This window comes from Macaca fascicularis, chromosome 2, assembly GCF_037993035.2.
Source record: "Macaca fascicularis isolate 582-1 chromosome 2, T2T-MFA8v1.1".
Taxonomy (NCBI): domain Eukaryota; kingdom Metazoa; phylum Chordata; class Mammalia; order Primates; family Cercopithecidae; genus Macaca; species Macaca fascicularis.
The window spans coordinates 185,359,374-185,375,578 of NC_088376.1; the positions used below are offsets into that span (position 1 = coordinate 185,359,374).

Here is a 16,205-nt window from a genome sequence, read left to right on the forward strand (position 1 = left end):
ATCCTTTAATCATTTCTAATCCTTTTATTAATCTTGTAAGATAGCAGTTATTATTATGAATCTACTTGATACGTGGAGCAACCCAAATCTCTCAAAGATATCTAAATTGCTAAAGTTTACAGAATGAGCTAGTAGCAAAGCTGTGACTCAAATCTGAGTCTGTCTTGCTTCAGTCTTTGCTTTTATTCATATCATAACATAGATGGAGAATGGGTAAAGCTGATCTTTCATTACATCATTTGATTTAGAAAGCTATGAAATTATTCAGTAAAAGGCACAAAGGCCTTGCCAAAATCTGTTGTTGATCTTATTCTCAGTGTACTAAACATGCAAAGTTTTCAAGAATACACAAGAAAATTAATCCGACCTCTACCATAAATCCTTTAAGTTGATGGACAAGAATGAACCTCATTTCTAAGGAGGTCATCTCATCTAAATATAGAGAAAATGAGTCATAAACACAAGGTTTTAAAAAATGTATATAAAGAGAATTGTAAAACCACATCTGGAATATTGCCTACATTTGTCATTGTCATGTTACAAGAATGTATAACACAACTGTAAAAGAGAAACAAAAATAAAGTTTCTTTAAGATAACTAAAAAATAATATATTTTAGAGTAGAAAAAAGAGGCCTGCTGTGTTGAGAGTGGCAAGGGAATTAGAAGAGGCACACGAAGTGAACATTATGCCTTGTATAATATCAAGAGGAAATGTGACTTCAAACCAGATGGAATAACAGAACTGAAATACGAGGCTTGACACTCACTTTTATATCCTTTTTGTTGTCCTTTTGACTTTCTTTTACCTGCAGATAACTGCTGAGAAACCAACAGTTAAAACCTCCTGGACTATTCTAGGAAGAGAAAAAAATTGGTGACACTAAGCCAGAAGAGAAGGCTGATAGTGGAGGCCATAATGAGTTTTGTATAGATAAAGGGATAGAATATGAATGACAGGAAGATATTATGTATTTCCATTGAGACTAGGGAAAGACGGAAGGTCAAATTTAAGAAGGGTGCCCTATGGGCTTAGAGACACAAGATTGATTTTTTCAATGGAATAATGTTTCAAAATTACACTCTGCCAGGCAAGTTGTTCTCATACTGGTTTAGGTTTAGTAGTGCACTGAAAGACGGACAGTTTTCAATGACCTATTTCAGACCATGATTAAAATTGTTTACCAGTTTTCTCATATCTTGCAAGATATGTATAAAATAATGATTCTCCCCTAATCTGACTTGGCTGTTTTAGCCTGGGAGTTTCTGTTTTACAGTCCTTTGTCCACAGAATTTCATTTTATAATGCAAAAAAAGTCAAAGGAGATAGATGATCTTGATAGTTTCTTATGCAACAGAGCTGCTCACTTTATTTAAATGGAAATGTGCATTTTCATGGAAATTCAGGCCAATATTGATGAACGAAGATAAGCTGCCACTATTAAATAGAAGAGTGATACACACACACACAAAAGCACCCTAGAAAACTTATAAAAAAGTGAAATTTACAGGGAAAGATGGAGAATGTTAAGAATATATGTACAGAAAAATTAAATTTTTATGGTTCAGTTGCACAGTATTTCGATGGTTACTAGTCGAAAATCTCAGGACAAAGATTGAGGAAGGCAGCCTTAATACATATATCTTGAGAAGCATAGTGATTTAATATGAAAAGATTAAGTGGCACATTATCTTTTACAAGTAAATATTAGCCATCTAACAAACATTGTTCAGTGAATGTGTTAAGAAATATCACGGGTCAGGTGTGATATTATGCTTTTTGTGAAAATGTTAATGTGGGTGTTTTACATTTATTTTTGATAACTCATTTAAGAAAGATTTAATGATTGTATATTGTGCTTTTCCAACTAGACATCTGAAAATTAATCTTAACTGTTGCTTTGCATGCATGTCTTGCATCTGTAAGAGATGGAGGTCTCGTATATTTTTCCTTGGCAACGAACTGTGAATCTAAGTACTCCTTTCCATTCCTACCGTCTTAATTCTTATGCCTTAATTCTGCCTGAATATCCTTCACTTGACAATTGTCACAACCTGATATCTGGCCTCTCTCATCTTCTCCACCCCATTTCATCTCTGTCCAGCATCTAGACTACCACTTAAGTCACTTAATTTACATTTCCAAGGGGACTACTTAAAGGACAAAGATGAAGAAGAAATAGAGTCTGAGAAGAAACAGTCAATAGCTGGGAAAAGAAAATAAAGGAAAGGATACGAGGCAATCTAAGAAAGTATGTATAGTTACAGATTGGGAAAGTAACCAGAGGTACACAGATACTACGTAACAACTGGTTCTTCTTCAACTTGAGTAATGTTTTGTCCACACTGCTGGTATGGAAAATATGCACACTTCACACATTCACAAAAATAAAGTTTTAGAAACATGACTGCTATGGTTTGAATGTGTCCCCTCAAATGCACACATTGGAAATGTAATCCTTAATACAACCGTGTTTAGAGGTGGGACCTAAAGAGGTAATTAGATCATGAGGGCTGAGCCCTCATGACTGGATTAATGCAGCAGGCTTGTTTTAAAAGGTGGAGATCAGCCCCCTTTTTCTCTCCCTCACCCATGTGATGTCTTCCACCACGTTATGATGTAGCAGGAAGACCCTCACCAGATGTGGCCCCTCAATCTTGACTCCAGCCGCCAGAACCTTGAGCCAAAAAAACTCTGTTCAATATAAATTACCTGGTGTGAGGCATTCTATGAGAGCAGCATAAAAGGGCTATAACAATGATCTAAAGGAATAAATTGACAGAGCAGTACTGGCCAGGGGCACAAAGAGGCAAGTTAGGTTTTAACACTTTTTCATTATTTTTCCGAATATGGACAGTAAAAGGACTCTTAGCATATTGTTTGAAAGCTGAAACAATCAACGACGAATACAGATTTAAAAAGAGACCCCAATCTATAGGAATAACTACATGGTTTAGATAGTCTGTCTTTGTCAAATGAGATAAATCCCATTATGACTTATTAGAGTTCAGGGAAGGCAGGTGGAATAATGAAACTAAAATAATCTCTTTAGTAGTTAAGTTTTGCTTTTGCAGTAACCATTATACTTTCTTAAGAGGAAAATTTATATTTTAGTTGAAAAAATCCCAAAATAAAAGAAACGTTTAATTTCTTCTTATTCTTTATACTTCAGATACTTGATTTTCTCTCTCAACATTATGATTTCACACACTGGCATTTTGTTACGTTGTAGCACAAAGGGCTAAAACAGAAATTGCTTCTCCTGTGTCTATGTGAGTATTGAACAAGACAGTATAAAAAGACATATCAGTTTTTCTCAGGTGCAAGAACAAACATTGTGTGCAATGGAGATTACTCAACCTCCTCTCTTCTCTATCCCTTTGCTGTCTTAAGAAAACAAACTCCAAAGCTAAATGAATATAATTCAATCACTCTTCTCAATTATGCTTGCTGATGTGCTCTTTGTTCAGTGGAAGAAGATAGAGAATCTGGTTCCATTTCAGGTCCTTAATCTTTCTGGTATGGCAGCTTCTTTGGCTGAGAACATAAAGATTATGAACATAAAGGCCCTTGTGGCAGCTTTCAGAGGGAGACCCAGCCACGCAGGAGATGAGGTGATCTACGGTACATAGGGAATGGAGTGAAATCAGGAAGAACTCTCTGCAAATGTGCCTGAAATTCTTGAGGTAGTTCTACTCTCTGTGTAACAGGATTAGCTTCATGAGTATGTGACTTGTGCAGTCACATAGAGCCTTGAGTTTAGGTGTGCCCTATAGTTGGTTTAGTTCTCTGTTGTCACCTTCTTGAAATTCCTAATAAATTTTTAACAAGAGACTCTGTATGTTTCAGGGTATACTGGGTCCTGCAAATTATGTAGTTTGTCCTTCTGGGTGAAAAAGGACTTTGAAAGAAACAGAGGATCATCAGCTGCTTTCTTTTGGCCTTTGTAAAGACATGACACCTGGCTGGAATGCCCATGCTTGCATCTGTTCTGCTGTTTCCAAAGGATTAAACAAATCTCCAGCATCTAGAGGAGACCTATGTTTCCCATTAAGATCCAGTCTCCCTTCTCTAGTTTAGGAAAACAGCCCCCCCGCATAAATACATGCATTTTAGCTGCATACATGGCAGCCGTCAGCAATTCTGTTTCCAAATTCTCTAGCACTTAAATGTGTCCATGTTATTGTTATTTGGACCATTGAGATGTGAATACTGTGTTTGGAAGTTTCAGGTTATTGCCTTAAAAGCAAAGCCAGAGAGACTGATCTATTTCCTTTTCCTTCTCACAGGCAGGAAGGCAGATGTACTGGTGACCCAGCTTTGGTCATTTAGAGGAAGAGGGCATGCTAGGGGAAGGCAGAGCCAAGAATAGAAGGAACTTGGGCCTTGCAAGTCCCCCTGAATGAGAGCTCCGCAGCCAGCATGGACTATGCACTTTGGGTCAAGCATCTGAAAGAGGAATAAATCTGTATTCTGGAGTCTCTTTGTTACATCGGCTTAGGCTCTGCCCTTACCAATGTACAGCATAAATTCCTGTGTGGTGATTTACAAGAAATTTATATTTATTCAGAATAGGTAAATAATAAAGTGTTCTAAGTATTAGAAAATTCTACATAGCAAAAAACACTAATTTGCATTAAAATGACATAAAACTACACTGAACCAAATTTTCTCTTTGGTGATTCTCAGAACTTTTCTGTGTCTTGCAGAGGCTCATGGTCATCATTTTAAATACTATTATAATTATAGTATATGTCTGTAGATATTGGCGCTCGAGTAAATCTATAACCTTATGACAAACTCCTAAAAACTCTAGTTTCATTGTAATTTATCTCCACTATTAAAAAAGGCCATAGAATGTTAAAAGTAACTTTTGTGAATGTTCTCAGTATTTGGAAACAAAAGGACACTCAGTATACTTAAAACAAACAAACAAACAAACAAAACCATATACAAGATCACTTTACTTCTCACTTGTTAAAACTTTTCAATGACCAAAACTGCCAAGATGTAAGATAGTATGTTGATAAACCAGTTACAAAGAAATTAAGGAATCTTTTGTTCAAAAGCGTAGATTTGACATTTACCTGCCCCAATGACTCTCTCAATGCGAATTCTTGAGGGATCAATCTCCTTTGCAAATTCATGAACTGCTAGGGATGGGTCTTCGTATGTATCTGGATCGATGTAAGTTTTAATTCCCGGGAAGCGCACTGCAACAACAACAACAAAACGATTGATTTAGTTTGAGTATCTCTGTAGTCTACATCTTGTGAACATTTAAAACGGGGAATGACATACTGAAGTAGTCAGTCTTATTAATGACTTAAAGTCTCTCTTTTCTTCCTGTCCCACGCTCTGCCCATATGAAAGCTTTGACTACAAGGGTCAAACATTTATTTACCTCACGGTTAATGTAGAATGACCTGGTGGATTCCTAGAAAGTGAGCTGACAGATTCCAGAAAACACATGTCTCATATTTCTGTAAAATGTTTAATCAGCTCACTCGTTCACTAAACTTCCAAAACAGTCCACATCTGCTCTAGCTTGGGGAATGAGAAAAATGAGGCATAAGCCTCCCTCCAAAACAAGGAAGCCCATTAGGGTCCCTCCTGTACCTTTTGTACTCTACGGCATTAGGTTTCATGAACTCATACCCTAGTCCTGTGGTCTCTCCCTTTTCCAGAAGACCTCAAGCAGTAAAGAACTGACTCCATGGCATAGAAGCAAGAAAGGCCAGTAGGGATAATGGCCGTTTTCTGTATTCACATAGTGGTTTCCATGGACTGACTGACTACACATAGTGCTGAAAAGGATCAGCTTGTCTATCCTGGTGGGAAGGATGGAAATCAAAGGCCCAAATCTGGTCATTGGTTGTATGTCTGTTGAGCTTCATTGGTGGGGATGGAGTGCTCACAGCCTACGGGCAGTTAGGATGATGAGAAAGGATGGCTAGAAAACATGAATGCGTGGTTGTATGTCCATTTGTGAGTATCCAAAGAAGTCACAGACTGCCTCTGCCCATGAATATCCCTCTGTTTTGCTCATTTATGTATTTCTTTTTCTTTTTTTTAGAGAAATGGCAGTCTTGCTACATTGTCCAGGCTGGCCTTGAATTCTTGAGCTCAAGTGATCCTCCTGCCTCAGCCTCCTGAGTAGCTGGGACTATAGACACAAGCCACCCAGCTAGCTCATTAATTTCCATTTTCCATTTTAGATCTCTAGACAGGAGGTCATTTCTTACATATCTTTCTATCTTTCCAACTATCTTTGGTATGGTTTTTACAGGCAATAATCACACAGAGAGCCTTTATTGAATACAGACTAGTAGGGATTAAAAGACCAATGTGAAGTTTGTGGCAGAGTGGATGGTATTTTGGTTTTGTTACTTCTTAGATTTTGAAAGCCATATAATAACCAGCGTTAACTGTTTTTTGACTCTCCTTGCAAAACAGACAGACAAAAAAATCAAAAGCAACAAACAAAAGGTAATAAAGTTTAGAGGAGGTATTGAAATGCCCAATATTAGCAGCAATTTGCTTCCTTAGTCCTTCTATGCCCATTGCCTTCATTTATATATTTGGTCTTCTGTCTTCTTAGTGCTACATATGGACCATGCGAAAATTAATATTTCTGAAATTAGCACCAGAAAAGCATATTTCTAGGTATATCCAGACCTGACACTAATTTTAACATGTCATGCTTTTCTTGACTTCTCAAAGTATACACTGGAGAAAAGGAGAACAGATAGTCTCTACCTCTATTTTATATTCCATATGATATTTTTATAACAACTTAGTAGAATTTGTGATTTCAGACTGAGTTCTATAACCTCAAACCTAATAGCCACTACTAATTATTAGTGGTTTCTAATCAGATATGTCGTCGTGTTGATAATATTATGTTAGACACAGATAACAAGCATCATTTAGTAACTCATATGTGGTTTTAACTATTAAACTATTCAATTATTTAAGGTGGTACGCATTTCTATAGAATAAGACTAGTAAATATGACTTTTTTTCCATATAAACATGATATGTGTAGTAAAGAGGAAAATAAACAACCAAACTGAATTCCAGTTTTGAATACCTGGTTACTAATTTAACTTATCGTCTTCTTAAACATCAGTTGGTTAACTTTCTTCTACCTCCTTGGCTGTCTTGTTTTCATTGCTTCGTGCTGGGCCCATCTGGTTTGGTTTATGCTAACCTGACTCTTGGAAAACAGATAATAAATGCCTCAGGAGCACCTTCTCCCTCTGCATATCAATACTAAATGCCCTGTAGTGAATCTTAAGGTTGCCCAGAGTAAGTCATCAGCCCAGGTGTCTGGATCCAGGTTTCTGCAATCTGTTTATAGCCTTTCTGGGTTATCCCAGGCCAGATATCAGTTCTCTCAGCTCTGCCAGTGCAGTAAGACTCAAACTTACTATATAAACACTCCTCACTTAAATCCTTTCCCTTTCCTGGAGGGTGGTATAGATTGAAATGTCCTTTATTATCTTTTGCTCAATTTGAAATAAAAGATAAATTAAAACAGTTCAGTTGCTTTGCATATTATCTCTACACTGTGGTTAATTAGAGAACATCCCTTTCTTGTTAATCCAGTGTCTCACAATAGAAAAACTGTCTTGCTGAAGTAGTTTGCAATTTGGAGGTGGAGGTGGAGGTGGATGTTGAGGAGGAGAAGTTGTCAATTATCAAACCAACTATAGTGGTAATTATAGGCTGCTTGGGAATAGATCTCTCAAATGAATATAACCTTGTAGTCAACCCAAGGATTTCATACATATTCTAAGAGTTAAAGAGCTGATATTCTTTTTTAATATTAATGAATTGTAAATTGATTTGTTATATATTTAAAAGACAGTCCCTACAAGAAGGAATAAAGATTCCCTAATATTTATTTCTATGTCTAATGCTCCACTAGATAAAAACCAACTCATGTTTTGGAGCCATTGTGAGTGGTAAATAACTTGATAAAATCAGACAACTATTATTTTTAGCAAATTCAGTCTGTTGTGTTTTCCAGCAAGCAGAATTGGGAACAAGGTAATGTTATTTAATGAGAAGCAGGTGCAACTCTCACCAACAAACCTGGAAACCAGATGAAAATTCTTAATGCTGAAAGGTTGGAAGAGACTTTTTTTCTTTTGTTTTTCAACTCAATAGATAGCATTTGAATGAACTCCTGAAGTGCTGGAACAGTACAAAATAATGAAAGAAAGTCACTGCGCTACTTACAATGCCCATTCTGTAAGTGGTTTCTTCTCTTCTCTTCTGACTTCATCTTGGCTTTTATGTACCATTGACATCTTTTAAAAAGATAAAAAGAAACTTGTTTTAAGAAGTATGCTGGATACAAAGCAAAACCAATTAAAATACGTATAATCTATGAACAAAGTTCTTGTCATACAGACCACTTTTACAATATCTTTATAACGTGAAAATATTCTATACAAGGATTTTTATGTACATTGAAACTAGTCCTAGAATAAAATACTGTCAAGTAGATGGATTTGCAAGACAGGAGTCTTAGAAAATATTTAATAATCTGCCATAACCATCCCTTATATGACTACTAATAGCTAGAGTTGGTAGAAAAAAAAATTAAAAGTCAGAATAAAAATGTATTTTGAGTCAGTATCTCAGAAATGTCTACAACTGTCTTCCATTTTCATTGCTAAACAGCAGGATGGTTCAGCAGTTTTATTTTTTAATATTTGGAATTTTGTAGAGGCATGTTCTAGTCTCCCTGTGGATCATGCTCTCAAGAGTTCTTCAATATGAGTAAATTCTTCAACATCCATATGATTTGATGGTATATCAAATTTCTACTGGATAAACAAAGTATATCTGTGTTACATAATTCAGTCTTTCAATGGGAATTTTGCCTCAAATTCTATGAAAAGTTGAGTATTTATTCAGAAATGTCTTACAGTTTTTATAGAATATTTTTCAATGAGTGCTCCCCTACCAAAGTGCTTAAGCGATACTTCAAAATATATATTTTTTCTATTTTATGGAATTGAAATTGTTCTCTTCAATGCATGGAATGTTAAAGCAATTTCTGATGAAATATAAATTGGCAAACATATAAACTGAAAGCTGAAAATAATTTAGCACAATTTTTTTTCTTCATCATTTAGTTCTCCTTTTAAGTGGTATTTCTATTCTGCTCCAGGAATCCCAAATAAAGATAATATTTGAGCCCAACTCTCAAGTTTATTAGGCAACACTTATTTAGCCCGCAAAGATTGAAATGTTTTCTTTTGTGTTCATCATATTTATGTGTTAAGGAAATATTTTCTGATGCCTTAATGAAATGCTTTGCCACATGTGCATGTGCTATTTAAATCATTGTTTACCGAAATACTCTATGAAAAAATAAGGCCTTAACTTATGTTCTTGATACATATAACTGTATACAATTTTGCAATATAGTGAATCATCATTAAATTTCTTTTAAATGTACAGATGATTTTTTCTATTGTAAATAATATAATACTGATGTTAAATAAAATCACATTTAAGAAATTACTCCCTCCTTCAAAGAAACTTTGAAAATGGAAAACAAAAATATTTCTGAATCAAAATCAACCATCATACTTAATTTTCCACAGTATAGTTACATGATATAATTTGTATCTTTGGAGTTAAGATCTCCTTAAAGTACAATGGAACGCCATTGTACTTGAATAACTAAATAAACTTTCTGGGCTCCAAAGCATATTGTCTTTAAATGGTACGTAACCTCATGATAATTAGAGTATTATAAAGTATCAGTGACCCCAGTTCAAAATGCATTGGCAGCATTAATGTTATAGAGGTTAAGGAATATACAGTAACGTTTATTCTTCTATTTAGCATTTTCCTAATAAAGTTTGCTAAACACATAGCAATGCTAAAGTACTGGCAATTTGATTTTCTTAACCAAATTGTCATTGTGACTTTACATACAACAAAATAATTTTATTTTCTTATTCCCTTTCTTTTTTAAACTTGCACCATTAACCCTCACTGAAACTTACTCTCTGTCTCTCTCTTTCTCTTTTTCTCCCCTCCCCTCCCCTTCTTTTCCCTTCCCTCCTTCCTCTGTCTTTCTCTTTCCCTAACAGTAACTGTCTTGGAAACCCTCTCTTTGCCAGGGAGTCCAAAATAGTATGGGAATAATTTTAATCTTTTTCAGAAAACTTAGACCTCCACCAGGCTGTTTAGGGGTTTTATTTTTTATAACCACTTTACTCTGGCTAGTGATTCAAGTTTTTGTAGGCCATGTTTGATAAGCTGCAGTGCTGAACATTTAATCTTCAACCTAATAGTTAATTGGTTTAGAGACTCCAAAATTTGTTTTCTGTCCTCTATAAAAGATGAGCATTATCAAAGCTCTGATGATGGCAGACAGCTGTCAGAGGTTAGCCCTAAAAATAAAGGAAAAGGGTCCTAAGAGAATGCTGGACAACAGTGACTGATGGTGGCAACATGTTATGCCCAAATTAGTACTTTTATTACGATGAATTTATCATTATTTCCTGCATTCTTTCATGTCTGTTTTTTCCTTGTTACTATAGCTAGCACTATTCAATCAGCTAATCACCCCCCAAAACTAAAGACCCCCAAATACTCTCTCTTAATTCTAAGACCATTACTATATCTGTTTATATGCATGAAAAACTTAACTAAACATAGTTGTAATGTGCCTTCTTTCCGTTAATTTCACAAATAAGTCATCATTTTTAACTCAACCACATTAGAATATTCATGCTGCTTTTTCCTTGGTAAATTCTATAAAAGGAGGTTTGCTACAGCTAAATCTAATACCCTCTTACTGAAGAGAAGTTGTATATTTGTCAGAGACCCACACTTGATACATGCAAAGTACCTGCCAAGTTCTATACTTTTTGGTGTGCTGTCAAAATTGTAGACAATTATTACATATGTGTATATCTTCTGTAATTTTAAGTAGATTAAATTTTAATAAAATATTGGCCCCTAAGCGGTTTTAAAACAAATAGTGTTTTCGGTTCACTGAAGGTAGCTATTTATTATTTCTGCTCTTTCTGAGGTACCAGTGTTTTCTGGAAGGGTTGGTGTGCTTTAGCTGGAGTCAGCATGGGTGTGTACTGTTTGGCTGACATTCTTTTTGCAGTTTTAAGTCTTCATAGTGGAATATTGCAGTAGATGTGTGTTTCAGATTATAAAAAAATCTGTTGAGGTATTCTTTTGTGCCCCTATTGATATCTAGATAGAATATTTTATCTTCTTGTTAGAATGATCTGAGAATAAAATATTGTGATTTCTGACAAAAGTCTAGGCCAAATACCATTGATTAAATAAGAAATAACATTTATTCTTTCATATAATGTTATACATATTATCTTCATTCACATCTCTGTATTATCAGCACCTGGCTTATGGTGTTCATACTATTTATTTAAAAGTCATTAAATGGTTTTAATATACTTCTGTATCAAACCTGTGTAAAAATAGAAAACTAAGGTTCTGATGGGTGAATCACTTTGACCAGCTAGTCAGGATTCAAATTTAGGATTTTTGCTATGTTAAATTTACTGTTAGTTTATATTTTTATTCATATTACTTTGAAGTATAGAAATATTGGATTTATAAAACCAATTAATACATTTCTAACATAGACAGTTTCAATATTTAATTGATAAAATATTATATTTCTATAACACCAGGTTTATAAAGAGTTTTTATATAAATTGTTCTGGCTTTCCATTAAAATATTTTTTAATAAAATTAATTTGATGGTGTAATTTGATTATAGTAAAGGAAAAACACAGAGTAACTTATTGAGTATAAATTCATCATTCCTAGCTTTCAAACAGCTTTAGTCATCTTTGGATCTTTCCATATTCAGGGACTTGTTGACACAGAGAACTAATGATGGTTCACTGACAGAGTGGATTCTTCTGGGATCCCTCTCGACCTCAGGTGTGCTTTGTTATATCTACAAGCATTTGAATACTCAGTGTATAAAAAGAGTGGTTATTCATCTTGGAAATAGTCTGGTATGTTTCAGTTACCTTCCAGTGATTAAGAAGAATAAAGTCAGGATGACGAGGAGAGTGAATCCACCAACAGCGGCGGTGGCTATCACGAGAATCTGTCCTTGTTCTGCTGCCATGTCAGAAGCTGAAACAGAGATACAATATTAAAACTTCCCTGGGTGACATTTCACTATTAAAACCATTTTACAATTTAATTTATACTAGAAAGTACAATAACGGATGCCAAGCCCAGCATATTTGGCCTTTATTTCAGTATTTGACACATATGAAGCAAACCCAAAATAAATGAGTTTTGACTAAGGGCTGAAGAGTTGGGGCCATAATCCACAACATAAACCTCTCCTCTTTCTTCAAAAAAGGTCAATAAAGTAGATGAATTCTTAGTAGCCCTTATTTTAAGATTAAGTATGTGCTGTAAAACTAAATCAGCAGATGGGCTAAAGGATTCTGTTTTATGTCATTGCTCACCGTATTTCCTCTTAAACACTCTGGCCAACAGACCAGGCTTTATAGACTGTTTTGATATCTGTTTTCACAAAGTAGAAAGACTACTGTATAATTCCTTTTAAGAATGATGTTCTTTATACTTCATAGAGCTTAATCCACACACTAAAATTGTGGAATTCCACCTCCACAGCACGAGGATATGCATAGTGGGTGCTCAGATGTTTAATCAGCAATAACTGGAAAAATGATATTTAAAAGCTTCCTTTTTTGAAGAAAAGACCAGATTATATATGGTAGCAACATGTTCCTTCTTTCATTGATAAAACTGTCTCTTAAAACCACAGGAGCTGCATGTTTTACTAATCTTCCAGGAATCTTTTAACATATATCATTTCAATTAATTTATTAGCACTTCTAATTTTTTTATTCATAATGCTTTAATCAAATTTTTAATGAGTGGAATAGGCAATTGTTTAATAATAGAGGTAAGAAAACAGAAGCACAGAAAAAATTGAAGAAATTGCTGAAGCCCACATAGAACTATGACCAGAATTCAGTCTTTCAGGTTTTTGTCTCATTTCTCCATTTTTTTTTTTTTTTTTTACTATAACTTGTAGTAATCATTCAGTTAACCATCAATATTCTAGAAAACCAAATCAATCAGTCTCTTAATGTTCCTTAACTGAAATTAAACTTATTTTTTATTTTGACTACTGAAAATAAATAATATCTATTAATCTCATCAGTTACTAGAGAAAATTGAATCAAATAAGGTATATAACTGAGAAGCAAACTGTAGAAGTCTCTAACATAATAATTTATTAAACTTGAGTATTTTACAGCTTCCACAGAAGTAGATCTTTTTTTGAGAATTAAGTATGCAGTATACTATGTGCAAATTCATATCCAGAGTAATAGCATTCTCATAAAAATGACATATCTACAACAGAATGTCTAAGCCTTAAACACTATTGCCAAGTCAGTAAGAAACCAGTCATAGCATTTTAGAGACTTTTAAAAAAGTCTAAATGTTAATAAAAACAAAAGTCATTTATGTTCAGTTTTCAGTAAGAGAAATTTATTAAATCTTAGAATTAGAATTTAGTCACTATTTAATCAAGACATTTTCAAGCAATCTACTACTATGTTAAGTTTTTGCTCATAATCTGTGCAGAGACAAGTTAAGTAGTTGCATTTTATCCAATAAATAATGTACTGAAGGTTTTTTATTAGGTCTTCACTGAATTTCCTAATCTTCAAAATAGCACTGATATCATGGGAATTAATGTTGTGCTCTAAAATGTCACATATTCTCACTGAAAGTTATTGAATAACAAAAATGTAAGAAATAGTTGTTCTAGAAAACATTATCTTTTTGAAGATAAAGCAGATGGCATTTACCCAAAAAACATTATTTACTTAGAAACTGTTGTATCTGTAAAATATATAGTATAATTCAAGAATTTTGAATCAGGGGCATATAGTTTCATAATAGTTAGGTAGCTATAATTTGTTGAGTCCAAAATTCAGAGGAAGATTTAGTAATTGGGTGCCTTTTGAAAGTCAGATTACTTTGTTATAAAAAATGGTGTTGTTTGACATACATCATTACTGACTAAACTGCTAATTCTACAAATATGTCTCCTTTTGCACACTTGTTATTACATTTATAAACTTTGTTTTAATTAAAATTTTAATTAGATAACAATCTTAAGTTATGACCCTTTGAAAAATGCATATTCCTGCATAATTGCTTCTTAAACTTAGGAACCATAAACACTTCTCTGTGTAGAATAAAATATGTTATTGGAAAATAAGGGTATTTAATGAAACACTATTATACTGGAAGTAAAATGCTACAGATTGTGAGGCTGGGATGATTATAAAAACCTCATCAACATTATCAACTTCAACAAGACCAACAGTCATTATTTATTTAATAGGAAACTATGAGCATCAATTCATTATCCAAATTATCTTCACAATGATCTTGATAGGTAGGCACTATTATCACTCCTAGTTTTAACAGTTATTTTACTTTCTCAAGGTTACATATCTTGTCAAGAGAAAGCCGGCAATCCAGGTTCTATTTGTTGATCTCCAAGCCCAAGCAATTGCCAGTACTTTAAACCACCATTTTTACTAACAGAAGAACTAACTAGATCTAGCTGTTTTGGTCACCCTAGAACAATCATAGCCTTGCTTGAACTTGGTTTCATATCTGTAAAATGATAATGTTGAATGTAATATTCTTGTCACAATCTTTCAGAGCAATTGTACTATGATATTGTGTTACCCATGCAGGCTGCAACCAAATAGTGGAAAGAACAAGATTTGCCATATGGAAATAAAAATGATCAGGAGCTTGGTCCTGATGGGGTTAATTTTTGTCTTTTACCATATTAGTGTTCGTCCGTCACAGAGCTCTGACCTCATTTCAGGATAAACTACAAGGCCCTTAACTTTGTTATCAAGGCTGTCTACAAGTGGCTCTAGCATATGTCTTTAGATACATCTTATATTCTCCAAGCATACTGAATTTCTTCCAGTTCCTAGAAGGAGCCAAACTCTTAATATCTAGTCAATTTCTAATCACTCCTTCATGAATAGCCCATCATTTGGAAAGCTTTTCTTTTCTGGTTGTTTAGATTTGGGTAGGTCCCCAGACAGATGTTCCCTAAGACCCTTAAACTATTTCTACCAATAAAACCATCACATTTTATTGAAATTACTTTTTATAATCCGTCTTTCCCATTTGATTTCAAATTCAGTGAGAGCAGGAACTATATTCACTATGATATCCATAGTGGGGTGAATGGTGACAGCCTTTCCCCTCCCCTCCAAAAAGGAATTTGCAGGTGTAATTAAGAATCTTGATTATCCTGGATTAACCAGGTGGTCCCCAATCCAATGACAAGTGTCGTTGTAAGAGACAAAAGTGGAGAAGCCAAAGAGGAGAAGGCCATGTAAAGACACACGTAAAGACAAAGGCAGAGACTGGAGGTATGCTACCCACAAGCCAAAGAATGAAGACACCAAAAGGAAGGAGAGAAAAGGAAGAAGTCTTAGAACCTCTGGAGGGAGCATGCTTTTGGTCTCCAGAGCTGTGATATATTATTTTAAGCCACTGACTTAGTGATAATTTGTTGAAACAGTCCTAGGAAACCAATACAGTGTCCAATCTACGTGGTAGTTAATATTCCTTTGAGTAAATGGGTTGAATAATTATTTGCACTGTATGGTTCTGGTAAGAAAAGGTCAGGAGTAATCCACATTCCCACCCTTCCCTTGACATGTGAGGAAGATTTACCATCAGTGTAGCTATACAATATATGTGAAGAGTGTGTACCCAACACTAATCAGAAAAATCCAATTAATCTGTGTGCTTGGAGACAATGCTTTCTGGGAGGTAGAAGCTACTAGGGAATTCAGACTGCTACATTTTACCAAGTTGAGTGGATTAAAGCTCAGAAATATGAGTCTAAGGTTGAGAATTTATTAGTTCATTCAATTAATATTTATTGAGCAACTAGTATATGCTAGGCACTAACATAGACACAGGGTATACAATGATGAACAAAACACAGTTACTGTGCTCATGGATTTTCAGTTCAGTGGGGAAGACAGACACTGAACAACAAATTACAAAAGTAAATATTGTTACGAAAGGGAAACTGAACGGTGTTGGAAAAGAGTAAGCAGCCTCTGGCAGTGAGTGAGC

The 16,205-nt window shown here is 34.6% G+C and overlaps 1 protein-coding gene across 7 annotated transcripts in view; it reads right to left on the reverse strand.

The window, feature by feature from the left end:
- Window positions 1-16,205, reverse strand: part of EPHA6 (EPH receptor A6) — a 930,448-nt gene that overhangs the window by 252,219 nt on the left and 662,024 nt on the right. For all 7 annotated transcript variants that reach the window (XM_065539279.2, XM_045385337.3, XM_005548367.5 and 4 more), the window contains 3 exons: window positions 12,053-12,161; window positions 8,247-8,317; window positions 5,087-5,212 (listed from right to left, as the gene is read on the reverse strand). In XM_065539279.2, the coding sequence (XP_065395351.1) occupies window positions 5,087-5,212; window positions 8,247-8,317; window positions 12,053-12,161 (306 nt within the window). The remainder of the gene's footprint in view (window positions 1-5,086; window positions 5,213-8,246; window positions 8,318-12,052; window positions 12,162-16,205) is intronic.